The sequence below is a fragment of the Excalfactoria chinensis genome, chromosome 4 (genome assembly GCF_039878825.1).
Source record: "Excalfactoria chinensis isolate bCotChi1 chromosome 4, bCotChi1.hap2, whole genome shotgun sequence".
Lineage (NCBI taxonomy): Eukaryota > Metazoa > Chordata > Aves > Galliformes > Phasianidae > Excalfactoria > Excalfactoria chinensis.
In genome coordinates this window covers 1,907,920-1,935,552 of record NC_092828.1, presented here as the reverse complement: position 1 = coordinate 1,935,552, position 27,633 = coordinate 1,907,920, and the positions used below count along the sequence as shown (strand labels likewise).

General features: G+C 43.9%; 1 protein-coding gene across 2 annotated transcripts in view; it reads left to right on the top strand.

Moving 5' to 3' along the window:
• ATRN (attractin) overlaps positions 1 to 27,633 on the top strand; it is a 139,972-nt gene that overhangs the window by 31,566 nt on the left and 80,773 nt on the right. For both annotated transcript variants that reach the window (XM_072334124.1, XM_072334125.1), the window contains exons 3-14: positions 677 to 790; positions 8,743 to 8,871; positions 10,486 to 10,691; positions 11,686 to 11,854; positions 13,156 to 13,246; positions 14,187 to 14,430; positions 15,499 to 15,682; positions 17,283 to 17,437; positions 22,340 to 22,424; positions 24,641 to 24,861; positions 25,621 to 25,742; positions 26,533 to 26,671. In XM_072334124.1, coding sequence (XP_072190225.1) covers positions 677 to 790; positions 8,743 to 8,871; positions 10,486 to 10,691; positions 11,686 to 11,854; positions 13,156 to 13,246; positions 14,187 to 14,430; positions 15,499 to 15,682; positions 17,283 to 17,437; positions 22,340 to 22,424; positions 24,641 to 24,861; positions 25,621 to 25,742; positions 26,533 to 26,671 — 1,859 coding nt within the window. The remainder of the gene's footprint in view (positions 1 to 676; positions 791 to 8,742; positions 8,872 to 10,485; positions 10,692 to 11,685; positions 11,855 to 13,155; positions 13,247 to 14,186; positions 14,431 to 15,498; positions 15,683 to 17,282; positions 17,438 to 22,339; positions 22,425 to 24,640; positions 24,862 to 25,620; positions 25,743 to 26,532; positions 26,672 to 27,633) is intronic.

Below are 27,633 nucleotides of genomic sequence, written 5' to 3'. Positions count from 1 at the left end.
ACAGGGATACCCACAGCTCTGTCAGGTGCTCGGAGTCCCATCCTGACACCTTGGGTGTCTTTAGGGATGGGGCATCTACCACCTCTCTGGGCAACCTGTGCCATTCAGTGCTTCACTACTGTTGTGTTTCTGATTTCCAATTCAGAAGGACTCCTTTCAAGATGGCCTGCAGAAATAATAGGGTGATCAATTAATAGAAGAAAGCTTTCTGCCAGCTTCCAGGCGACTAGATAGTCCACCATAATCGTGTCAATCTGCAGAAAATCCCTTGAAGTAGAGAAAGAAGGGTGTTTAATGGTGGCTGTGATTCTTTACATGTATTGTACGTGCACATTTTCTTTGCTTACCCCCACAGAGCCCTATCATTAGAGGTAAAGAGCAGTGAGCTGGTTGTGCCCGCTTTTCAATTTCTGCCCTTTGTGGAAGGGGAAGGTTTAAGGACACAGTTGTTTTTCTGGCTGTAAAGAATCTGTTCCCTTAATAACAGTGGAGCGTGCGTGCCAAAATGAAAGCCGTGACATGTTCGATGCATCTACATTTGCACTAAACAACAGTTTTAGTCTTGTTTAGAGGGGAGCTTCACGTTGCAGGAGCTCATTGGAAGGACTTTGCTGTGTGTGTTGAGTGGCTAATTTCAAATCTTTTAATTCTTTGTACTTATTTATTTTTCTTACAGGCCAAACACGATCCTGAGGCTTCGATTCAATCACTTTGCCACAGAGTGCAGTTGGGACCACTTATATGTGTATGATGGAGACTCCATTTATGCTCCTTTACTGGCAGCTTTTAGGTAAGTTCACTTGTTAAGTGTCTTAACTGTAAGCAGTGCTATTTCTTTAACTTGGAGCCTGAATCAGATGTGGCTTATAGCAGCATAAATATGTTCCAGTAACCTAAATATATAATACTGCCAGTACAGCCCATACAGTGTTCTTTTGTGCAGTCATCGGCAGCATCAACAATTATGGAGTTGTTTTTGCTTTTACAATGAACAGATCATGTTACTACACTGTGGCATGTAAGTATTAGTTTTTCCCTTCCAAATCCTGTTTATTTTAGGCACAGTTATTGTCATCTGGGGGTGATTTGGTGCACTGGCTCCTTCAGAAGCCTAAAACTGCCCCATTGATTGAGCCATGACCGTGACTTAAGGTTCAGCTTTTGGCATGTTCACGCTGACACAAAGGAGGAGCCAATGGATCAATGCTGCAGCCATGTAGTTCTTACAGATAAGCATCTCAGTGTTCAGAAACAGCAGTGGTAGGTTAGTCTATAGGCCTCCAAACTCTAACCTGAGATTAAAGCAGGTCATGCAAACAAAGGGATGGGGCCATCTCTCCCCATTTGAAGAGAAGAGGAAAACAGCACTGTGCTAAAAAGAACCTGGAAGCCCTCTCCTGGTATCATGTGCTGAATTGATATGCATGAAGAGGAAGAAATGTCATCTTGACTCATAGTCATTTTGCTCTAATCGAGGTAATTCTTAATACGCCGTCGAAAAGGTGAAATGATCATGATTTGTGCCTGCAGTTCCTGGTGTGTTTTCCAAAAATTAATAGGCTTTTTAAATTGAGGTTATAAGTAGTTCATAGCATGAACAATTACGGTTCAGACTTGAAAATCGCCTGTAAATCACTGGGAAGTCTGTGCCTGAGGACAAGCAAGCGTGAGCTTAATACAATAACATTTTTGAGGTAGGAAAAGAATTCCATTTTTTCCTTTTCTAATTGCATCTTCAGATGACATTTGAGTTTCATCTTCATTAGTACTGTGCTGTGTTGTTCACTAACCCAAGTTCAGGAAACAGCAGATGCTTCTAATTTTGATGAAGTGCGAAAAAGGCATCTGTTGAAAAATACTTTTCTCCGGTACAAAAATAAACGCTCTACGATTTCTCAGGCTGTCTTCATATTTTATTTATTTTCTTGGCTCGTATTAAATTTTTAACATTAACCAAAGCCATCTTTTGCTCTTCACTATTTTTGCACCACGCCGGAGGACTTGAAAGTTGAGCTTTGGACCTCTGGGCACTGTCAGCTTTCTGAGTTTGTTGATAAACACTGGAAATTCCTCCCAGGACTCTCCAAAGCTCCAGCTATTTTTTATTTCTTTTTACTTCTTTTTTTTTTTTTTTAACCCTCACTTCTTTCTCTGTTCTCTCCTTTAATTTTTCTCAACTTTCTGATGTTCACATACATTTGTTTCAAATACGATGTTCATCCTGGAAATCCTCAGCACTGGGCTATGGAGCAATTGAAATTAGTCTTATCCATTTTAGCTGCGAGAGTGGAATTTCATAGAATCACGGAAGGGCCCACAATGATCATCTGGTTCCAACCCCCTGCTATGTGCAGGGTCACCAACCAGCAGCCCAGGCTGCCCAGAGCCACATCCAGCCTGGCCTTGAATGCCTGCAGGGATGGGGCATCCACAGCCTCCTTGGGCAACCTGTTTTAGTGTGACACCACCCTCTGGGTGAAAAACGTCCTCCTAAGATCCAACCTAAACCTCCGCTGTCTCAGTTTAAAACCATTCCCCTTGTCCTATCACTGTCCACCCTTGTAAGCAGCCATTCCTCCTCTTAATCTCTGAATTAGGGAGGAAGCACTGTTTGGATAGTAGCAAGCCACAAACATTGCTAGAGCTTGACTTGTCCATTGTATGGTCTTGTCATTCTCCTTTCTGCTTATACGCTCTCTTCAAGTACTGAAAGGCCACAATGAATCTCCCCATTGCCTTCTCCAAGCTAAACAAGCGCATTTCCCTCAGCCTTTCCTCATAGGAGATGTGCTCCATCCCTCTGATCATCTTAGTGTCCCTCCTCTGGACCTGCTCTAGATTTCTCCACCTCAAACATGTGTGTAGAATATCCGCATCAACTATTTACTAAACTCCTTGTAGCCTGAGTGCGTGGGGTGGTCTCACCCTGTACATTAAGCTTTGCTTCTAAGAAGCACTGTTAGAAATAGATTTGCTGGTTTGTATTGGCAGTCATAGGCAACGTAATATTGTTTAAGTGTTTTGCTTCAGAAATACAAGAATGAAACAGGGAGCTCATAAAAATCCAGTGCTCTCATCAGCACAGAATGGGGAATTCTGAAGCAGATAGCATACACTATGTTGGCTGTGAACTTCGTTGTTATTTTTCACTTCATGTTAAGCATTTACTGGAGCTGTTCCTCAGCATTTACCCTTGTTTTGGGCTGGTCAGCAGGCTGTGTTCTTCCTGCTCACAACGACCTCTTTCTGCAAGACCTTTGGCCGCCCTGAAGCACCTCACCGTGGAGTTGGGCACAGATGGACGGTCACAGTGACAGCACTGACAGATGGCACTGGCTGCCCCACGGACATCACTGCCCTGCCATCAGCACATGGGAGCAGTTCCCTTTCTCTGGCTGCAGCCAGGCAATTGTGGCACTGCAAAACCCAACTTGAGACAGAACATAGGGTGGTTGCATTGGAAGGGGCATTCAAGGCCCTAACCCAAAGCCAGGCCAGGTTGGATGGGGCAGTGGGCAACCAGATCTAGTGCTTGGCAACCCTGTGTGCAGCATGGGGTTGGAATTGGATGATCTTAGAGGTCCCTTCCACTCCAGCCATTCTATAGTTATACCTTTCTCATCTGTTTGGCCCCTGGCCATCAGATTGGTCACTGTCTGGATGTGCTCCAGTATGTTTTGTGCTGGGGCTCTCAAACTGGAACCAGTAGTGTGGTCTCCTGAGAGCTCTTCGTTCCACTTCCCTCAGCACATCAGTTAGAAACTTCCTGTTCTTCACTTCTCCTCCTTCGCTGTGCTTCGTGTGTTGCTTCTCCTCTGACCCCACTCCTTCCCATTCCTGTGTTAGGGTTTGTTTTCCTTCCACTCCCCAAGCCTCACTTTCAGTGCCATTAATCATAACTTGTATTGCTGCCACAGGCACTTGTAAATGCTTGTGCTTTCTTCTGCGTTGTCCTCAGCACCCTTCCTGAACCACTCTGCTCGCAGCCCACAGTCTCCTTGTGTTGTATTGCTTGCAAGCATTAATTCACCTGCTGCACACTGTCCCACACTGGCAGTTACCCTGTATGCTGCCTGTGAGGCAGCTGGTGCTTTGAATACGTGTGATTTACTTAATCAGAACATCTCCGGAGTGGAAAAGGCCGCTGTGATCCCCAGCTCACCCTTACTGTACCCACTATCCCCAACCATCAGTGCCACCGGTGCTATATGCCCCTTGTCGGTGCTGCAGCAGCAGCGGTGCTTATTGCTGTCCTTAATGAAACAGGGAAGCTGCTTTCAAGAAATAGCTTGCTTTGGGTGTTGCCAGCTCTCAGTAATTAGTTGGATTGGTTCTTGGTAATTGCTATTGTAACAGCTCTGTCTCCCAAAGAGCCCACTTTTGGGAGTCATCTCCTGGTTTGAGCACGTTAGCTTTTCCTTTAAGAACAGAAACTTGAGATCTGTTTCCTTATCCTCCTCCCCCGCTTTCTTTTGGCATTGATTTATTTTTAATCTGCTCTAACTTCTATTTTGGGTTTGTTTATTTTTGTTTGGGGTTTTTTTTTGTTGTTGCTGTTGGGAGCATGGCTAACCCAGGGGGAGTGCTTTAATAAGGTGCAGCTTTGCACGCATGTACCCAGATAAAACAAGAAGAATGATTTTGAACTGCATGTCGGGAGATTGAGAAGCCAACGTGCCACCAATTTTTGCCATCTCCTTCATCCTTCTGCTTCCCTGTGATGTGAATTCTGCATTCCCCCCCTCACCGTACACAGCTCCCATCTTCCTCCTTGCTGAGGCTTTTCATCTCTGCCTTCCTGGCAGGTTCTGTCTTGAGGGGGAAGGATGAATCCACGCTCCTCGTCCTGCTTCCATAGCAAATGAAGGAAAAGGGAGAGAGGAGATGCCTTTCATTCCAGTTAATTCCCATTGGTGTGTGGTACAGTAAAAGGGATCAAATCACAGCATAGGGTGATGGCAAATGAGTGCCTTATTGTTGTTTCCACTGACTTGATAAGTCCAGAAGTAATTTGGGCCAAAACAGGGGCTTGCCTTACAGCTTCTAAGAAACAGTGTCATTGGGCAGCTTGGCTGAGTAGGAGTGTTTGTTTGCTTTGGAGTAGTGGTGGTTGCGAAATGGTCTGCAGTTTTCAGTTGTGAAATAGAGTGATCTTGGCCAGAGCTTGAGAGATTCTGGATTGTTGTTTAAGGGAAGTTTTCCATAAGGTGTTACTCAGATTGTGCCTACAGGATTTTTTTCCCAGGGGTTGGAAAGGATCTCAAGAGATCACTGAGTCCCACCCCCATGCTAAAGTTACAATAGGTCACACAGGTTGGTGTCCAGCTGGGTCTTGAATATCTCCGTAGATGGAGACTCTGCAACCCCTCTGGGCAGTCTGTTCCATTGCTCCATCAGGATGCATTAAACTTGTGCAGGTGGGATAAATCACACGGGTCATTCCTTTGGAATCTCACTCCACCACTCAATAGATGTGTAACAACATAAAACGTGTTGCTAAAATTGCTTTCCTTATCCAAGACTGGCTGTGTCTGTGCCTTGGAAACGCCACCAGGACACAGGGAACATCCCTCGTGCTGTTTGTCTTCAGAGAAACAGAACAAGGTGGTGAGGAAGGAAGGAAGGAATAGAGCTAACGATGTGGAGGTACCTGCCTTCATACCAAGCAAATCCCCAAAGTGAGATTTCTAAGAGAAAACAACCAGCACAGACCAAGCGTTTACTTTATTAGAGAAGATGATTTGAGGGAGGGGGATAAACGTCTGCTTTCATTCCTGCTGTTTGTTCTGTCCTTTGGTTGGTGTTTGCTGCGTCGCTCTCCCTTCTGCAGGGCTTCTTCCAGCTGAATTGCTGCGTCGTATCGGGGAAATGTGCTGCGAGGATGAGACCAAAGGAGGATAAAACAGAACAAAGGAGTTTTCTCTTTGGTCCTCGAGCTGTAGTTTGCCTTTCCCCTGAATTATATTCGGATGTCTGTTTTCCCGTGGCGGAGGCGTGCTGTCCTACAGTTTGCATTACAAAGGAAAACTGTAGATGGAGCAAATAGCAAAGAGAAGTTTATTAGGCTTTTTGTTCTTTGATATTTTGGTAGAATGGTCTTTTGGGAGAGATCATCCTCAGATCACAAGTCTGAAATTTCAGAACGGAGCCGGCACCTCTGATGCACATAGAAGAAAAAGCAGCACGTTTTGCCTTTTAATCCTGTATCCTTGAGATCTGAAAGGGAAAAATAATTGGCCTCCTCACTAGGAAAATATGTATTGAGCTCCATATCTGCAGGCGTGCTGCCGTTGTTTAGCCAAAACAAGAGGTGAGGTTACAGCGTTATTATGGTGCGTTGGTGAAATGAAGCGTGAGTTTTGGTCAGCGGGCTGACTTGTGCAGAAAGGGTCGTTGTGAAGGCTGGATATTTACCCTAACATAGGTAATGTGCCTCTGGCGTTTATAGGGCAAACACCCCCTCGTTGTATAGCAAAAGCCTTCAGTCAGGATCACTGAGTGTCTGCTGTTCTTCAAGCCTATCACTGTATTGTATTACGGGCACAGAAAAATTTAGGTCACAAAAAGTGCTTTGCAGGTGATGTGAATGGGTTGCTGTGGACAGCTGTGGGTTCTTTCCATAGGTACAGAAATGCACTTACCCTATGCCAGCAGCCATCTTCAAAGCTCCCTGTTCTGAATAACTCTGAAAAGAGGAAAAATAAGATCTTTTAAGAGGAAAAACTCTTCTCATCCTTGCTTTTAGCTGCTGGATGTGCAGGATGTGAGCACAAGCTGGGTCCTGCTTTTCCAAGACCCCATATTTGTGCAGTGTTGGAGGCTCTGCTTTCAGAAGGCTTGGCCTTGGCCTTTGGTGGAAACAGGACAGATACTGAGAGGGAAATTGGTTCAACATAAGAAAAATAACAGCCAACTATGAATAGGTGGTGGTAGACAATATACTTTGCTCAGGTAAAGGACTAAAAAAGATTCAATAGACTTCAAAGTCTATTGCATCTTGTGTAAGGGAGGAACTGACTTTGTTTTGTGGGTGTCGGTGTCAGGCTCCTGTTAAGAGGGATAAGCTTTTCCTTTCACATGGAAGCTATTTTGTGCAATAGGTGAATTGTGAGTGGTTCATTTTTTCAAGAGACATTTACTCTTTCCGGTTTACTTCGAGTATTTACACAATACATTCTATAAACCTGGACTGTGCCTGCTTGAGTAGAATCAAATACTCACGTAGGCTGGAAAAGACCTTCAAGAGCACCAAGTCCAACCAGCAGAGTGACCTGTGGAGTCCCATTGCTACGTCGTGTCCTTCATTGACACATCTCTTGAATACCTTCAGTGCTGGGGACACCACCACTTCTCTGGGCAGCTTGTATCCTATGCTTGACCACTCAGTGGAGAAGTTCTCCCCGCTCTCCAATCTGGTGCATTTTGAGAGCATTTCCTTGTTGCAGTTCCTTGTATCACGTGTCGCATGAGATAAATGTTCTTGGTCACCATCCTCATTTCTGTCCACTTCTCTCCTCAAATGGGGATGCGGGAGGATCTGATGCAACTTGGAAGCCTGTTGGGGTTGGTCAGAAGCATGGATCAAAGGATGAGGTGGGGATAAAGGGTTTGACAGCCTTGTAGGGTGTCAAATGGGAAGCATGGATGTGATGAGTCAGACAGAGCTCTACACAACAGCAGGTGACAGGAAGGTGGTGTATGAGGGTGGTTATACTGACTTCTCATAGTGGAGAGCTCAAGAGGCAACAGTGGCTGATGGGGCAGCAGATGTAAAGCCAGCAAGGGCTTTCCTCTATCACTGCAGAGTTTAATTGCTGAACTCCTTACTGCAGGTGTTCTGGGTGAAAGAAAGCAAATAGAGAGCATTCTGCAGGTCAGAAAGGGCCTCAACTGTGAGTTTTCATCAGCTGGATGACTACACCACCACCATGCTCTGTGCTTGCTTTGTTTGTTGCAGTCTTTCCCAAGGTTTTGCTGAAATTAGAGGGAGATCACTGGTTTGACAGACCTGTCATTTGGCTTGGTACAGCAGGTTCTGTGCTTTTGTGACATCAATTTCTGTCTTGAAATGTGTCACCTTGTTTCAGGAACAGATCCTGTTTCAATTGTAGGAGAATAGCAGGAGAGGAAAGTAGGTATTTAGAAGTACAGGAAAACTGTGATTGCAGACAGCTTCAGGGTTACTCAAGCCAAGCGCTTTTATTATACATTTATCATTCAGAAGAACCCACTTGGCTACTTCAGGGTTTTTCCATTTGCATTCCTTTCTTTAACCATTCCTTCTTTCACACTGAAATCATGCATGCTGACAGCAGTGGTAATGCTATTTTCAGTGCCCTAAGGTTTGTCAGGAGTCCTTGGTTGGTAACGTGGCCACTGTTTGGCACGTAATTAAGATGTGGATTAATAAACTGATCCCTGTGGGATATAGTTTTATCTTTCTGGGAGGGTCTTGCGGGTTCTTAGTTCATTTGGAAGAGGTTCCTTGGAGAGTGCGGACTCACAAGCTTGATATATTTTCTTTTGAAATGTTTAAGGAGTTCTGTTGAAGAAAACCTGTTTAATAACTGCCCTGTGCAAATGGTAATTACTGTATGCAAATTCATCACGCTTCAAATAGATGCAAATAAATACTTTTGATTACAGTTATTCTGTTCATACTGATATTGCATACCGTGTTTGCTCGCGTTTTGCTCCCTTTTTTGTTTCATTTCAACCTTTTTTCCTTTTCCTCTTTTGCAGTGGTCTGATCGTTCCTGAGAAAGACAGCAATGAGACGGTACCAGAAGTGGTAGCTACTTCTGGATACGCTCTTCTGCATTTCTTCAGTGATGCTGCTTATAATTTGACAGGGTTTAACATCACATATAAGTAAGTGGTACCACTCCAAAGTGATTTGTACATTACATAAATGTTGCAGGTTGAGCAGAAGGAGGTTTCCTCTTCCCTCAATCTTGTCTTGGAAAAAGCAATTGCCACTGAAGCATGTAATTACGAGCAGATACTTGAATTTAGATTCTATCTTTATTATACTCTTACACTGGCTAATAACTGTAATGTGCTCAGCATCAGCTTCAGTTGTCAATTGTAAGTGTGGGCAAATGTTTGCTCAGAAAAGACATCATACTGGTATTTTATATCATTAGATTTATGTGATCATATTCCAGCAGGCAGAACTGATACGTTGTGTGTCCTTATGTATTTTGTAGAGATGCTTCTGCATAGAAATGCTTTCGCATTTCACTTGGGACACTGGGTGGGACCCTATTACTGAGCACCCTTCAGCACGGAACTCTGCTTTTCATTCAGTCCTTGGATTGAATTGCTGAATCTGACTTCTTATTTTATTCTGTTTTGGGTTTTTTTGCTTGTTTCATGTTTGAAATACGAAACATGTAAATATGCTCTTACAAATCATGTATGTGCTGCACTAGGAGATTTTAATGTGGGTGTAAAGCTCTGTCTTCAAAAAGAACCAGCTGCAAAGTCCTCGGTTGCAACTGACTAAAGTGAGTCGCTCAGTTTTGAAGCCAGTTTTGGTGCTTCCCTCCTTTTTTAATCACTTCAGAATACAGTCAACTGTTGGAAAAATGTGGGGCATCCAGGAAACTTTTGCCTTCTTGCCTGAAGCACAGGAGCTGAAGCGCTTCATTCTGAAAGGCTGGCTGATACCATAAACCATGACACCATCTACTGCCAACTGTCAGCATTGCACTGATGCGATGGTGGTGAAGTTGTAGCTGTAGACGTCCCTGTTCATTGCAGGGGAGTTGGACTGTCAGTTCTAGTTATTAGATCTCCTCTTAATGTTTCTGAGGAGCGATGATTTATTTCTTTCGAGTTTAATGGTCTTCAGTGCTACCACTGGAGACAGGTATTGTGAAATCATGGTCTTGAAGCCAAGTGGTTCCGCCTGTTGCTTGACAGTGAGAATATTGGGAAGTAGTCCTTGAGTTATTGGGTAGTCCTTGGGTAGTCCTGAGTTGAACCTTTGGGTCCTCAACAAGGCTGTGTCTGATTTTTGCCTCAGTTACATTGCCAAAGCTATAGAATTAGAAATGATTCAGAAGAAACACATCTTTGGCTTGGGATTCATCTCAAGTGTGTTCATTGTATAAACAGATCCTAGAACAGCATCTAAACGGGAGTAGCTTAAGTCTGCATTGCAGAGATACCACCAAATCCTTGCGTGCTGATGGAATTCTTCACTTACTGTTGGGGATTTTGAGGCAATTTGTTAGCAGTATAACTGGCTAAAAGTCACTCAGGTAATTTTTCATAGGTTTAGCTCATTGAGGCAGCTCTGCACATGATAGGTACAGAACGGATGCAGGTCCATCACATCAAACCCTAGCTGATTCTCATCTTGCTTATTAACAAACAACTGAACTGCTGCATTAACTTCTGTTCAGCATCACTCTTGTACTCATTAATAAGAAGAGCCTGTTTCATTACTGATGAACCTTCTCTCCCTGACATTTGCAGTTTCAATATGTGTCCCAATAATTGCTCTGGCCGAGGAGAGTGCAGGCTCAATAACCGCAGCAATGCTCTTGAATGTGAATGTGCCAAATACTGGAAGGGAGAAGCTTGTGATATTCCCTACTGCACAGATGATTGTGGGGCACCAGAGAGAGGATTTTGCAACTTCAATGATACTAAAGCTTGTGTTTGCTCTGCAGGTTGGCAAGGTAAGTCTGAATATTATGGAGCACCTCTTGTTAAGATGATATCTTTTATGTGTATGGTTCTTGGAAGTGTTTAAGTCTGTTCTTGTGCTTTAACTGGGAAGAAGCTTCCATCCAGCTTCTCCTATTAACAGATCATTGGGAAGACGTTCTTGTTAGCAGCTGTGCTACCATACAAAGTGTTGCCAACTTGGTGTGTTCAAGCATCAGGTTAAAATGAAGCCTTCAAATAACTAAATCAAAACTGAACCATCCACAGCCCTTAAGCCTCAGGGAGCTGAAAGATCCAAATTGACCATCATGTGCTGCTTTTTTTTTTTTTTTTGGTTGTTTTATGAGGATCTGAAGCATGGTTGAAGTTCTGTGGGTTCTCTAGTTGGACTCAGTGATCCTTATGGGTTCCTTCCAACTTGGGATGTTGTGTTGCTTCTCCAAGCTTTCCTCTTTAGTGGCTCTTAATGGGGTCTTATGGAGTAGGAAGTAGCTCTGAAGGGAACCCTGGCAGTGAAGCTGCTTTAAGAGCAGCAGGAATGTAGTTGAAACAAGAAGTGAACAGTTCATGAAAACATAACACTGGAAAGGGGAGGAACAAAAAGAAGGAAAGACAGCAAACAGTGCTGGATGGCCTTTGAGTGTGAGGGCTTCTGAGGGCGTATGGCAGCTAGAGAAGTGCTGGGAGGTAGCTGGCCTTGTGTTGTGGAGTGGGAAGGAGTTTGCACCATAACCCTGCCGTCACAGGTACAGAGAACAGAGCTGTGTGTCTGCTTTGCTTCATCACAGCTTTGCCTGGTCTGGATCTGCTCTGTCCTTCTGAAACTTCCTCTAATACGTGGTTGTGGTTGAGAGTTCCATCGCGGGAGTCCTTTCACACAACATCCACTGTAGATCATTACTGATGGGCACAACTTCCACCAGGCCATGCTCTTTGCCACCCTGACCTCTAGCTGAAATGCAGACTTTGGAAAGGATCTGTTTAACTTCTAAAACTGTTTCCTAGGTCCTGGCTGTTCAGTTCCTGTTCCTGCAAATCGATCGTTTTGGACCCGTGAGGAATATTCACTTCCAAAACTTCCTCGAGCATCTCACAAAACCATCATCCACGACAACAAAATGTGGGTTGTTGGAGGCTACGTCTTCAATCATTCTGACTCTCAGAAGGTTTTAGCGTGAGTATAAACCCCCAATAACAGAGTCTAAGCACAAGAACAGAGATCTGAGAATTATCTTTAGAAACTGCTACCTGACACGCTGTGCTTTGGCTTATGCTCCATCTCCAAGGGGAAATAACAATAATAAAAACTTAAACTCAGGGTTGGAGGTGTGGGAAAATGCTGATAAAGGAGGCAATTTTGGAGAAGTATAAGGTTTCTGATGCTCTGTGAGTTTTTGGTTCATCTGCTTGTGACAGCATTCAACTGCTTGCTACGTGTTTTGTAGGCTGGCTTATAAATTACATCTAGCCTTGTAATACAAGAGGGCAGTTTTGCTTCTATTAGCCCTTCCTTATGTTGTGTCTGTCTGTTTTCAGTCTTTGACTCCTTAATGAAGACATAGTGACTGCTGGGTATGTGGATGTTTATGCGTATGGGATGGGATACCAAACTGGGAATGGCATTTAGGATGATGCCATTCATGCAAACTGTTTGGGATACTGAACGTTAGCTGGGATACCAAATAATAATTGCGTTTCCTCATTGGAATGCCCCACCAAAACACATTCAGGCTTTCTCTTGATGTCATTTTGGGTCATCCAGGCAAAAGCTGTGTTTTTTGCTTCCATTGACCTAAGTCAAATCTGTGCTTTTATTTAGCGGTAGTTACAGGGCTTTGCTGCAAATGTATACATTCTTATAAAGCAGTTGCTGATTACGTCCATGGTTTACTTTTTCAAAGTCAGATTTTTCAACTGATAACCTGTGCCTTCATTAAAGACTTTCTCGGAGATTATTTTATCTTGCACAGCTGTAAATCTGGCAAATACGGTTCATTGGTTTATCTAAAAAAGCCAGAGGCCGTTTTCAGGGTAGAGGGTTTATCTTCTTTCAAGTTCACTGAAAAAATATGCTTGAATGACAAAGACATAATTAAAAGTGCCTTCTAACAGTGGCAGTTCTATTTTTATCAAGTAATTGGAATTTACCTGGGCTTAGAGTAACCTTTTTCTACTCTCTGGGATGGATCATCTGTTGTAAGTTACCATAGCATAAGAGGCAGTGCATTAACTCTTGGTTCTCCGGGGAAGGAAAACTCAGGGTAAAGCCAATCAGGATGTGGATGCTGAGTAGACTTGATGGGAGGTTTTTTTTTAATCCATAAGTATTGTGTGTGCATACTTAGTGCATGCTGAAATCTTAATAGGTCTTTTGTAAAGCAAAAGAATTTTCGGCACCTTCTTGAAAGAACAAGCATGAATTTTCTCAACTTGAAATCAACTCCTCAGGATATCTTTTCAATTCTTATTGTGCAGGTATGATCTTATTTCTGAAGAGTGGCTTCCACTGAACAACACTGTGAACTCAGTAGAGATGAGATACGGTCATTCGCTTGCATTACATAAGGTATGTTCAGTGCTGCAGATGGAGCACTCAGCTGGTTTTCCCTGTTGTCAGCCCAACCTCACCCACCTCTTTCCACGGCTCAGTCTTTCTTTGGAAAAAGCTTTTCTTCTTCCAGGATTTGTCCATGGGTAATGCAGTCTGTGCACTGCAGGTACTGCTTATGCTTGTGTGTTCCTCCTTTCCTGCTTTTCTCAGGGATTCTAAGGCTGACAGTGGTCAGCGAGTGGTTCCTTCTCTGTCTGTGTTTGTAAAATGTGCATGATGACGGGTTTACAGGAGTTCAGCTGGTTCATAGAATCACAGAATGGCCTGGGTTGAAAAGGACCACAATGATCATCTGGTTCCAACCCCCAGCTATGTGCAGGGTCGCCAACCAGCAGACCAGGCTGCCCAGAGCCACATCCAGCCTGGCCTTGAATGCCTGCAGGGATGGGGCATCCACAGCCTCCTTGGGCAACCTGTTCCAGTGCGTCACCACCCTCTGGGTGAAAAAGGATAACTGTTTGGAAGTCGAACGCTGTAATATGTTCACTGTCAGTGACAGGCAATGCTTTTCTGCAGTTTCCCAAGCAGCATCAGCTATAGCAGTAGAGCTTCCCTTTCCAAGGTTACCATCTTGTCAGCAGCAGAGTGGGGCTTCTCTGGACCCTTTGGATTCATGAGTCACTCTGAGACATCTGGAGAAACCCACAGATGAAACTAGATAAGACTTCAGGAGCTTCAGTCTTAAAGGTTGATTAATAAAAGCTAGTCTAACTATCCTAGCACTCCTCATTCTGAAAGTACATAATTTCTTTTTTCTTTTTTCAATACATTTACCTGGGAGACAAAGTTTTTAATGCGCTGACACAGAGGAGTTTCCATCTTAACTGCCTCTTTTGCCAGGCTGTTTCCTGAATGCCAAACCCATTGGGCTCATTTTAAATCTCGCTTCTTTTAGGATGACATATACATGTATGGTGGAAAAATAGATGCCACAGGGAATGTGAGCAGCCAGCTGTGGGTGTTCAACATTCCCAAGCAGTCTTGGACTCAGGCAGCACCGAAAGCCAAGGAGCAGTACGCTGTGGTTGGCCACTCAGCACACATTGTCACCTTGGAGGATGGGAGCGTGGTCATGCTTGTCATCTTCGGGCACTGTCCCCTTTATGGGTACATCAGCAACGTCCAGGAGTACAACTTAGGTGAGTTTGGGTCCCACCTGCCATTTGTTTCAATGTTAGCAACTGGTTTGGAAATTACTGAGATGACTCACGTCCAGATAGCAAGACAAGGGTGGCTGTTTTCTCCTTTGATTTGTGTTTATGAGAAATTCGGTCCGACTTTTAGTGTTTTGTGGACAGCCATGTACTTCCAGCTTTATACACCTTATTGGGTCCCAAAGATGAAAAAGCTGTAATTGAGAGATGAAGCGGGATGACTGTGAGACACCTACATTCATTTTCCTTTCTCTTTCTTGCAAAGCAAACATTTTCAAAATTACTTTTGTCTCCTCCGAGTACAAGAATGGATGTAACAATTCAGACCCAGCATCCACTTAACTCGATATCCCAACCTCTGTTGCAGTCATTACTGAATCCTTAGGGGAAAAGTAGAATAACTTTTGGACTCCCAGTTGTCCCATATCTCTGGGAACAGTCCGAGCTCTGATTTGAAGATGCAGAGATTTCCAGTGTTAGCAATGGAGAAGCGTAGGAAGCTCTCCAGATGAAATGCTGCCTAAAGCAGCTGCTCAGAAATGTCCTTGTTCTACTGACCGCATAAGGAATGCACCAAACAAGTGTTATTTTAGCGAGTGAGGACACAGAGCTGTTAATCATATGTTAGTTTTTAACTAGGCTGTTCTTCATAATCATACATAACTTGACTTCTGCGCTGTCTGGCCTTAAATGTTTAAGATGAAAGTGCTCTCGGGTGCTATTCTGAATCAAGCCACAGCGCTGTCATTTTCATGTCACTGAAATGCAGTATATTATTTCTGTGCTTTTTATCTCTCATTTACTTAGCTTGTCTGCAGCGTTTAATAAATGACTGTAAAAGAGATGTTTCTGGTCTAATTAAAAACACTTGGCAATAATTCTTTGCAGCATACTTACTCCTTAGAGGAGAATAGTTTTGGATGTCAAATCGTAGAGATGGTGTCTAATTCTGAGCCAAGCAAAACCCCATTTGTTTCACCATCTGATTTGTTGATAGGTTATTAGCAGAGGTAAATTAACCGTGTTTTGTCACTCACGTTCTTCATTTCTCAGGCACGAATACGTGGAGCATCTTACAAACAAGTGGAGCTTTGGTACAAGGAGGGTATGGTCACAGTAGTGTTTATGATCCGCATACAAGATCCATTTATATCCACGGAGGTTACAAGGCATTCAGTGCCAACAAATACAGGTTGGCAGATGACCTGTACAGATACGAAGTTGATTCCAAGATGTGGTAAGTACTTCTTGTTCTTGTACACACCTCACTTCTGTATGTAGTGGACAAGAGGATGGGTTGTCTGATAAGGGTACAGTTGCACTTAATTACTTGCATTCAGGATAGACGCTGTGCCCTTTTGTCTGTAAGTCTGCTGCCCCATTGTGAGCAGAGAATCATACAGTCACACGTAATCAAAGCTGTGAACACCCCAAGAAATCCGTTTTCATCTATCACTGTATTAAAGCTGAAAGGAAAACTTCGTGATGGCATTTACTTGCCAGCAGTACAGGCCATGCATATGAGCATGGTTAATGTAATCAAACATGCGGTAATCCATTCTGCATGGAGACCACACAATTTCTATATGTCCCCATTTTCTTCTGCCCCTATAACTATTTGAAACACCTGTTTCCTAAACTGACATCTATCGTGATTGGTTTTTGCCCAGAGGTGAGTTTTATTAGACAGCTATAGCAAAACTTCACATCTTTGAGCTATAGAGGTGAAGTAGGTTTTCCTCAGTGTTGTGTTTGCCTTAATTTATGTTTGAAGGCTCTGTATGAATACGAAGGCTGGTATTTGAATGGGCATGTGTAATTTTGAGTCACTATCTCTTTATTTTTGTTGAGAGTTTAAAGTAGTATTTCTGCAACAGCTGTTGGGGAGTGAAGTAACTGACTGCCAAAAATCTTCCTGCCTGCTCAGTCTCATGCAGCAATAACCACACTTCCTATCTTGGTTCATTTGTTCTTCCCGTTCAGCTCGGCAAATCCATCTGAATGGGCAGAAAACATCACAAATGGGATAATATTTGCCCAAAGCATTCAGCAGCAGCTTCCTTTTATGTTTATTTTGTCAGCCTTGTTGGCTGGCAAGGCAGGCAGCAGCCACCGTGCAGCAGGGCACATAACAGTGTCTGCTGGTCCTTATCTGTAGGTTTCTTGCTCTGCCAACTCTCTCTGATGTTCCGTGGATTTCATGGTAAGTTAGGGCAAAAAAAAATGCCTCCTCCTAATCCTTATCAGTGACCCTTTGTGTTCAGTGCTGTTAATCACGCTGATTAAAGGCGAGGTCATCGGTAATGCGATTAACGCCAGCCGTGATTTAACCATGGAGGAGGCATTGAGTTTAGCAGGTATTAAGCTGCAGGGCTCCAATTTTGGCAAGACGTCCCTGAAATATTTGGTTAGTTTTTGAGCAGGAAATGATACCCGATTTTAAAAGAAATGATTTCGATTACTGTAAATTTCTCCAGACCGGAGTCTCCCTAGACAGTGTCCGTATCAGCAGGTTTTAATTGACTGCACTCAAAGCTGTGTTAGTGTGAAAGTTCCATCACCCCTAGGGAAAGAATTGATGATTAAGATCCATGGCTTTGGAGAGTTGCTTTCCTAGATGTATTTCTCCTATAAATCGAAACGCGGATGGGAATATGAGAGTGAGATTATGGGAGGAATCGAGCAGTCTGGAGAGAAAGTTGTTAAATCTCATTAGAGAAACTAATTAAACAGTACCCTCCACCTCTCAGTTTCCTTCTTCAGCTTGCATTTATTTATTCAATGCCTTTGCCAGGTACCCACCAGTGTCATTAATACGTATCTTTCTATTTCTGAAGGACGATCCTTAAAGACAGCAGATTTTTCCGCTATTTGCACACAGCCGTGATAATGAGTGGAACCATGCTGGTGTTTGGAGGGAACACACACAACGACACCTCCATGAGCCACGGTGCCAAGTGCTTTTCTTCCGATTTTATGGCCTATGATATCGGTAAGTTCATGGGGAAATAAATAACAGCAGTACAAAATATCCTTGGAGATTTTAAAAGAGCTGCCTTCACGAAGCCTGATTTACATGCTGGGTGTATCAGAGCAAATGCTACTAAGCATACTGCGGAAGAATGTGTAATCAGGAGAAGCACATTAGCTTAGTACACATTGCCGAGCAAATGAACTGTTGCAGTGATTTCTAGGCAAATACAGCAGCTTTTTGTTGGCCAACAGTTTGTATACCACCTTAGACATTCAAAACATCTTAAATTGAACACACATTCTTCTGATGTCTCATCCCAAAAGCTGTAGTGAGGTTTTGAGTGTGCTTTTGAATCATGTAGAATCATATAGAGTGGCCTGAGTTGAAAAGGACCACAAGGATCATCTGTGTTCCAACCCCCTGCTATGTGCAGGGTTGTCAACCAGCAGACCAGGCTGCCCAGAGCCACATCCAGCCTGGCCTTGAATGCCTGCAGGGATGGGGCATCCACAGCCTCCTTGGGCAACCTGTTCCAGTGCGTCACCACCCTCTGGATGAAAAACTTCCTCCTAAGATCCAACCTAAACCTCCCCTGTCTCAGTTTAAAACCATTCCCCCTTGTCCTATCACTCTCCACCCTTGTAAGCAGCCATTCCTCCTCTTCATCTCTGAGTTAGGGAGGAAGCACTGTTTGGATAGTAGCAAGCCACAGACATTGCTAGAGCTTGACTTGTCCATTGTATGGTCTTGTTTTAAGTGAGGGCTGGCTCTATTGCTTCACTGAGCTGTTTGCAATGTCATTTTGTTTGCGTGTGCATCGTAAGCATAAATGCCCCCATAAGTACTATTTAATCATAAAGCCAAGCCAAGCGGATTTTATTTGGAAGGATTAGGTTTTGGTGAGGGCGAATAGCCAGAAGAGGGCAGCATTTATTTGTGAATGTGGAGTCCATCGGCTGCATTTAAGAGTAGGAAGAAAAGGAGATGAAATTCTATACAAGGGGATGCGTGCGCAATCCAGATCATTCACACCATTCTGTACTCATATCACATTCTGTCCTCTGCTCCTCATTCCTTGAAATGAGGGTGTTCTGGTGATTTATTCCCAGAAATGATCACGTAAACCTGCATTCCTGGAAGGACTGGCTGCTGAGATGTCACTCCTGCTTTGTGAAGGGAACATGCCAGTGAATGGATTACTTTGATGATCAGTCTGGCCTCTTTGTGCTATTTTGTTGCCTGGAATTGTTCCCTCGCTTTCTTTGATATCACATCACCTCCCTGTACAATCTGTTGTGTGCTCCTAGCTAACTTTATGTTGAGTTTTTAGTTGAGAAACATTCAGTATGTGAGGTATTTTGACAGGCACAGGAGAGTAATTTCTATCAGCTTGCATATCAATAGGGATAGATTGTTCTTAATACATTCTGCTGTCTCCCCTCACCCAGTGAACTCTTCATTGGATGTAAAACATAAATGACACAGATTTGAAGAGGGGGAAAAAAATAAATGCCAGCAGTGAAGTTCATTTTGATTCAGTGCAGTTAACAGGCAATTCCTTTTACAGGAACTGCTCATTGCATTTTGCCAGCCTGGTTTCTACCAATTTTATGCCAAGAATTATAACTTGCGTTGGTTACAATTGACACAAGTATGGGAGTCCTTCTCGTGCTCCTATGTCCCTCATTCCTCGGGGCAGAGACTCTCAGGTCAGATGCTGGAAAAAACAGTTCTTCAAAGAAAAAAAAGATCACTTCTTCTTTTCCCTGCACATCAGGGCAGCCTTACTGGCATGGTTTGCTTTGTCTCACTGAGAAACACAATGGAAAATAAACCCAGAAGCGCAGCCAGGAATATGTTAGGGCCCTAGGAGGAAGAGTGGAGAAAACTGGAGTTCAAGTTGAGTAAAGGCTTCGAAGACAGCTTTTCTGTGACTGTTAAAACTTAGTTCTGTAGTGACTTGTTTTATTCACCTTGCCATGTTTTTTTGTTCCTTGCCCTCCCCAGACTTTGATGTATTGGGGCTGCATGCGTTGGGGATTGTGAGGACATGCCTTCTGTTTTGTGACGTGCAGGCAAACATTGCTGAGATGTGCAGGGGTTCTAGGAGGGTCTTTAGATAGATCTGAGGAGGCATTAATGCTTCTTATCCTCTTACCTGGACAGCTTGGGGCTTTTCTCATCTAGTCTCTCCCGCTAACACCTTCCAGTTTTGAAGGGTGTGAAGGTAACAGTGCAGCTGGCTGTACATGAGTATGTTTCTCATTGCTTCTCAGGATAAGCTTTGGTTGTGTTGACTTTCAGGTTGGATTTCAGGTTGGATGAGCACTTGGGTAGAGCAGCCTCACAGTATTTTTCCTGTGCCCTGGGCACCACGATGACTGCTTAGCATTTCCCATTCTCCAAATCAGTGTCTTTGGCCCGTATAGAAGAGTTTCCTATCCATGGCATTTGTTTCTCTGGGTGGACAAATGCCTTCACCCAATCCTCTTCTTCCCTCAGTTCATAGCAGCAGAGGAGCGGAAGGTGGGCTGTAGCCCTTGCATCTCTGTATGATCAAATCCAGCATCGAAATGCAGAGGTTGTCCTTTCTTAAGGGTCACGTCCCTCATGTATGGGATGGATGCAAGACAAGAATAGGAACTTCCCGGGCGACTTGTCTCAAAACGCAGAATCACAGGGGTTGGAAAGGGCCTCAAGAAGTCATGGAGTCCAGTCCCTCTGCTAAAGCAGAGTAGATCACACGGGTTGATATCCAACCTAGTCTTGAATATCTCCCTATAAAGGCAGAGCTCCTTTCCAGCAGCTCATCCCCCAGCCTGTACTGATGAAGGCGGTAATTCCTGCCCAGGTGCATGACTCTACACTTGCTCTTGTTAAACCTCATCAAGTACCTCCCTGCCCAACTCTTCAGTCACATTTACTGTGGTTTAAAGTAATGATTCTCTTTTCATTTCAAAACAAGTTCTAACTTTGTTGTTTTCCTTTGTAAAACACAGCAGGAAATATTTATGCAAAACCTGTACTCAAGTAATGGTCTCTTCTCCCTACAGGAGAGAAATGAAAACTTTTCTTTCTCCCTTCAAAAATTCAGTTCTGATGCCAGGATTGGAAGGAGGGTAGATGTTTTTGTAGCATATGTGTTCTATTTGAGTAATATATTTAATAAAATCCTGAGCGTTGTAAGTTTTAGGCTTGGCTTAACTTTTAAGTCAGGAAGAAGTATATTCTTTGTAGTTTTAGAAGCAGTCATTTTTTCCAGTACTTGCTCTTCTGTTAAGGATGGGAAAGAAGCTTAGAAAGCAAAACATTCCAGGCCTCCTGTTAATCTAGAAAAATATGTTTTTTGGCCTTGCATAACTCACAACTTGCTGGATAAAAGATCGCAAATCTCTGTCCAATTCCGAGGTCTCCTGTTAGAAATTGAAACCATGCATGCTTGTTCCATGAGCGATGTGGAGCTTGGGTAAATACTTCAAAAATAGAGCAAGTGACGTTGAAAAATAAACCTCCCGAGTCATGATTTACCAAGTGTTAAACCCAACCAACTGGGTCATATATCTCCTACTTACCAACACTCCCAAACAAAAGCTACCGCAGGTGCACAGTGGAGGATCAGCTTTCTTAACTAACAACTCTCCAGTTTAGTTTTGTAAAGGCACGAAGTTGATTTTCTCTGCCCTCTTGATTTATTGATGCGGTGCTTTGGGTTTATGGACTTCATTTTTCAGGGCCTCACTCCTTGTAACGACAGTTGTACCTTGCATTAGAAACTCTGCCAGTGTTTTGGGTTCCGTAGATCTTTACAGCTGTTTGACTTTTCTGTCTTAATTGCATAAATTGCACACAGCTGCCTATGGGACATGAACCCCTGAGGGGATCCCCTTCCCATTGCGGAGCTGAGGTGCTGTGAATTGGTCTGACTCTCCCTGCTTTTGTTCCTTTGATTGCTCAGTGGTTTATACAGTTCCTGAGGTTGTGTTTTTTTTTTTCTTCCTGTGCTGCCCAAAGGGAGAAATTACCTGAGAAACCAAGTTAGAAATGAAGCAGAACTTATAAATGTTATGCTAATAGAAAAAGATGGAATAATCTCACATTATATTAAAAACGAAAAACAACCCCAAATCCCGAAGCTATGATGAGTGAAAAATATTTTTAAAAACATGGATATTTACCCTCCAGGAACGTAATTGCAATGAAAAAGAAGAGGAAGATAAGTCTCTGTTCTCAGTGATGCTGGTTTGAGGGCAAAACTGCAAATAATTCGCGTCTAAACAGATAAAACCCAAACTTGTTATGCAATGAAATACTCCCATTTGCAAAGGAGAGAAAACAACTCTCATTGCTGCCATTTAATTACACGTGATTGTGAAAGAGCCAGTCATCTATCATAGAATCGTCATAGACTCACAGAATGGCCTGGGTTGAAAAGGACCACAGTGATCATCCAGTTCCAACCCCCTGCTATGTGCAGGGTTGCCAACCAGCAGCCCAGGCTGCCCAGAGCCACATCCAGCCTGGCCTTGAATGCCTGCAGGGATGGGGCATCCACAGCCTCCTTGGGCAACATGTTCTAGTGTGTCATCACCCCCTGGGTGAAAAACTTCCTCCTAACATCCAACCTAAGCTTCCCCTGTCTCAGTTTAAAACCATTCCCCCTTGTCCTATCACTCTCCACCCTCGTGAACAGCCATTAATCTATGCCACACAAGACCACAAAACTGGATGTTCAGTTGGCGTTGCAGAACCACCACGTCCTTCCTTTCCCCTTCTGCCAGCTGGGGCAAGAATGGGATTATACAGCCATGCACAAAAGCAGATACCACAGTGCTTTTGTCAGCTGCCCTATTTGACTTGAGAGATTTTGGGGACGGGTAGAATCACTTCCTGCAGTTAATCATCTCCTCTCTTTAATCCTAGCCTGCAACAAGTGGTCCGTTCTTCCTCGCCCGGGTCTCCATCACGATGTGAACAGGTTTGGACATTCTGCAGTGCTGTACAACAGGTAAGGATCCAAACAAGCTTTTTTTTCATAGCTTAGTGCCTCTGCAGTACATCAGTGCACACTTGTGCTTGTGTTAAGATATGTATGTGTGTCTAGCTAAGGAACACTGAGACTGGAGAAGTGAGATCCGGTGTTAAATCTGCTGAAGTTCTCAGATCTCTGCTCTTGCAGTGTCTGCAGCAAACACCTGTTCCTATCAGTGCTTCTACTAATGCATCTCCCCAGTTCCACAAAGACAGAGATCTCCTAGGAGGAGTCTAGTGAAGGGTCACAAAGGCAATGAAGGGCCTGGAGCATCTCCTGGATGAGGAAGGGCTGAGTGACCTGGGTCTGTTCAGCCTGGGGAGGTGAAGACTGAGAGGGAATCTGATAAACGTTCATTCATTCAGAAATCATTTTCTCACCTTTTTTTATTAATCTCTGCCCTTATTTAGCTGCATTTATATACCCAAATTCACATTTTACCTTGTGGTTTCTAAATGGCCCGTGTTTTAGTTTCCAAATTGCCCACGTTTTAGTTTACACAGCATATCTTGTGTCTCTCTTTACCGGTGACGTGATGTGCAGTAATTAGGTGAAATCATAGATGAGATTCCTGCCATTAAGCGTTATATCACTGTAATGATATCCACACCTTGAGGTGAACAGCTGTTGCTGTGCTGGGCTCTGCAGAGCTGAGTTTGAGGGCGTCTTCAGGGATGTGGTATTTCTGAGGAGTCTTCCATTCTGGTTCCCTGTCCCCTTTGAGAGCAGTATTTCTGTATCAGTAACATTATTTAAAGCACAGTTTAAGCCTGTTTGAGAATACTGACTTTAAAAGGAATGTGTGCTTTCAAACAGATACCTTCGATTCTGAAAGTCTCACTATACCTGTTTTAGTGTAGGCTGATTACCAGCTCTCTGTTTGCTCCCATCAAGAGCAATGAAGCCTCCGCATTAATTCTCTCCTGAAACTGGATGAAAATAATGCTAGCAATTATTTATTATTCATAGAAAACTTATATTCAGTTGCAAAAACTCTCCTATGCTGTTTCATTAAATATATGTTCATGAACGTTGGGGCACAGGTGTGTTGTTGTGTAACCACTGAAACTCGATGTTATGCATAAAGCAGTCGTAATGTTATAGGAGGTTTACAAAACAAAACATCTTTTTCCCCCCCTCACAAGATGAGGAGGAAATGGATCTCTGCTCAGTTGATAACAGCCATAAAAATATCTGTGGTTTTGTCGCAGCAGTGCAGCAGTATGTGACAGCATTGAATTGTTTTGTCACAGTTCCTGACTGCTGGTTTAATAGTGCAATACTGTCTCCCCTGTCAGCCTTCTTCCTTTTCTTGACACTGTTTTTGCAGGAGGATCGTGCATTCCTGCAGCATTTTATATATGGTCACATTAATCAGGTGTCACACAGAACTGTAGTGTAATTTGGGACAGAATGGCTGGGTTGGAAGGGAACTTAAAGCTCCTCCATCAGTGGGATGGGGCCTCCCACCAGCTCAGGCTGCCCAGAACCCCATCCTTGGCCATGGGCACCTCCAGGGATGGAGCACCCACAGCTCTGGGCAGCAGTTCCAGGGTACTGTTGGACTTCCAGGCTCTAAGCACACCCTGCTGGTACATGGCCAACTTCTTATCCATCAGGATCCCCAAGTCCTTCTCTGTAGGACTGCTCTCAATGTGTTCTTCTCCCAGACTGGAAACATATCTGGTATTGCCCCAATCCAAGTGCAGAACCTTGCCCTTGTTGATTCTCATTCAGCTCTTGTGGACCCACATTTTGGGCCTGTCCAGGTCCCTCTGGATGGCATTCCTTCCTTCTGTTATATCAACAGGCTTCCTCTCCCAGATAACAGCAGTAAGATGAGAGGTAACAGCCTCAAGTTGCACCGCTGGAGGGTCAGGTTGGATACTAAGAGAAATTTGTTCTCCAAAAGAGTGGTCAGGCACTGGCACAGCTGCCCAGGGAGTGTTGGGATCACCATCCCTGGAGGTGCTCCAGAACCACAGTGATGTGGCACAGAGGGATAGTGGGGGTGGGTTGGGATGGTGCTAGATGATCTTAGAGGTCTTTTCCAACCTTAACGATTCTATGAGTTGCACCTCTCGGCTTAGTGACATCAGCAGATTTCCTGAGGGTGAACTCAATCCCACCGTGTCTGTGCCACTGAAAAAGACGTTGAAGAGAAACGTTTCTTTACTTGCATTTTCTCCCAGCACCATGTATATATTCGGAGGCTTCAACAGCCTCCTGCTGAGCGACATCCTGAAGTACACACCGGAGAGATGTGAGGCCTTTGCTAATGAGACCGCCTGCATGCACGCGGGGCCCGGTGTGCGCTGTGTATGGGCTCCTGCCCGGCCCGGTTGCGTGCCATGGGAAATGGCCACAGTGCAACAGCAGCAAAAGGTCCTTGAGGACTGTCCTGCCAAGCAAGGTATGTGCCACGTCCTTCCTATTTCCCTTTCCTCATCAGCTTTTTCCTGCGGTGTTGCTTGTATGTGCGGTCACCTTCTATGCTCTTATATGGGTTGGGGCATAGAAAAAAGCATTATTTTTAAGGTCTGATTCCCGTGTTCTTCACATGATAACTTTTTAACAACTTTTCAACACTTTATCCCAGTGCGTTCATTGCCCTGAATTGAATTACATGAACCTCGATTCCGTAATAGATTGCAGCCTTTAATTATTGAAAAGAAATTGATGTAAAGGGACACTGCTTTGATGGGCTCCGAACGTACAATAAATTCTCACCAAACACAGGCGATAAGCAATTGGAAAGATGAAGTGGAAAGTTCAAGCTTTGCATGAAAATGCTGCACGTAATTGAAGGGCAGGCTTTCAGCAAAATGGGCCTGCGGTGGGAGATTTACCTTGTCCTTGTGAAACGTCCTCTGGCAGGGTTTGCATGTGCATTGATGGAACATGCGTGCCCCCTTGCTGCTGGTGGGCTTCAGTGTCTCAGTGTGCTTTCTTCTGCTGTGTTTTTTATCGCTACCCGGGCACTAAAAGCAATTGATGAATGCAATTCTCTCTCCGTTGGGTCAAAAGAAAGAATCCTACTTGCTAACTGGTTGATAAGAGAAAATCTCCAGGCGCTGCTGTTTGGTTGTATCTTTTGCTGTATGTAATCAAGTTCTTAGAGCTCTGTCAGGAAATGCCTGTTTTTGGTCATGCAGGTTTTTTTCTTTAATAGTTGTAGACAATGAAAAATGTGATCAGATTACAGACTGCTATAGCTGTACGGCAAACACAAACAGCTGTCAGTGGTGCACCGACCAGTGTATCTCAATGCATAACAACTGCACGGAGGAGCAGGTAAAGTCTCTCTAATGCTTCTGTAGTTTACATTTTGCCTTTGAAATAGAGGTTGCCTTTCTTTGGCAGCATGATGACCCCCATCATTTTATCATTTCCTGTGCTTTTGTGCCTTGGAAGGGCTCATACCCTTGAATTTTTCATGTGGGTCTGAGGGCTTTTTGTGGGACTCCTCACCCCTGAAATGAGGAGGATCATCATCAATATAGAACCACAGAATGGCCTGGGTTGAAAAGGACTACAACAGTCATCTGGTTTCAACCCCCTGCTGTGTGCAGGGTCACCAACCAGCAGCCCAGGCTGCCCAGAGCCACATCCAGCCTGGCCTTGAATGCCTGCAGGGATGGGGCATCCACAGCCTCCTTGGGCAACCTGTTCCAGTGCGTCACCACCCTCTGGGTGAAAATCTTCCTCCTAATATCCAACCTAAACCTTCCATGTCTCAGTTTAAAACCATTCCCCCTTGTCCTATTGAAGCCTAAGGGCAGAGGAGAAGGGATGAAGCTTTTACTGTCATGGTGATGTGGTTATTCAGTAAGGCTCAAAGCCATCTGGGTTTGCTGTTAGAGCCTTCCCTAAAAAAACTCAGCCCTACCCCTAGAGGGAACAGCTTTAAGGAGGAAAGTGCTAGTCTGGGGGAATATCCTGTATGCACACTGCAGTGCTTCCATGTTGGAACATAAAGATTGTCTTGTTGATCTGAAATGTGAAGTTGAGCACACTAGACTTTATGAGCATTACACACTGATGTTATTTGGATGGGACGCCTCATTGGTGCCATTTCTTTTAGGTTCCCATTACAGCTTATGAGAATTGTCCTAAAGATAACCCTGCCTATTACTGTAACAAAAGGACAAGCTGTAAAAGCTGTGCCATGGATCAGAACTGTCAGTGGGAACCAAGGAATCAGGAGTGCATCGCTTTACCAGGTCAGTATTGCTTGAGTTTGTGTAAGAAGCTCCACGTTCACCCAATCCAAAAGCATTGGTTGCAGTGTTCACCTTCTTTTTTGGTTGCTTTTCTTTTTCTCTTGTTTCTCTTGTTTGTATTTAAAACAAAACTCCCAACTGGGAGATAGTTTCCTGCTACATAGGAATAGTGTTCTTTAATCAACCCAATTTTGGCATGAAACTCTATTTCAAGTAAATTTAGAAAGTCTGATGGAACATTTTTCAGTCCCAATTGTCTGAAGAGCGGTGTAATCATTTGTATAATTATTAGCCTGCATTTCATCTCTCTCTCTTTTCATTTGATGAAAGCAGCACTGTTGATATAATAGGCTTCGGTGAGGCATTAGGTTTAATAATGCATGCCATTTGATTTTAGAAACTAGAATCGTGCAAAAGCAGAATGTCACATACTGGACATATTAGGCAAATAACACCTAAGTGTATAAGGAAAATTCTCTTATTACCAGGTTTCCAGTGGGAGCTCATAGCAGTTCTTTGTTAGTCTCCTCCACAGGAAGGAGTTTTGTTTTCCCCAGTAACTGGGAGAGAAGTGAAGTATCTTCAGAGATTGACTTACACAGTTATTAAAGTATCACAGATTCATAGAACCATCGAATGGCCTGGGTTGAAAAGGACCACAATGATCATCTGGTTTCAACCCCCTGCTATGTGCAGGGTTGCCAACCAGCAGACCAGGCTGCCCAGAGCCACATCCAGCCTGGCCTTGAATGCCTGCAGGGATGGGGCATCCACAGCCTCCTTGGGCAACCTGTTCCAGTGTGTCACCACCCTCTGGGTGAAAAACTTCCTCCTAAGATCCAACCTAAACCTCCGCTGTCTCAGTTTAAAACCATTCCCCCTTGTTCTGTCACCATCCATCCTCATATAAACAGCCATTCCCCCTCCTGTTTATACACTCCCTTCAAGTAGTGGAAGGCCAC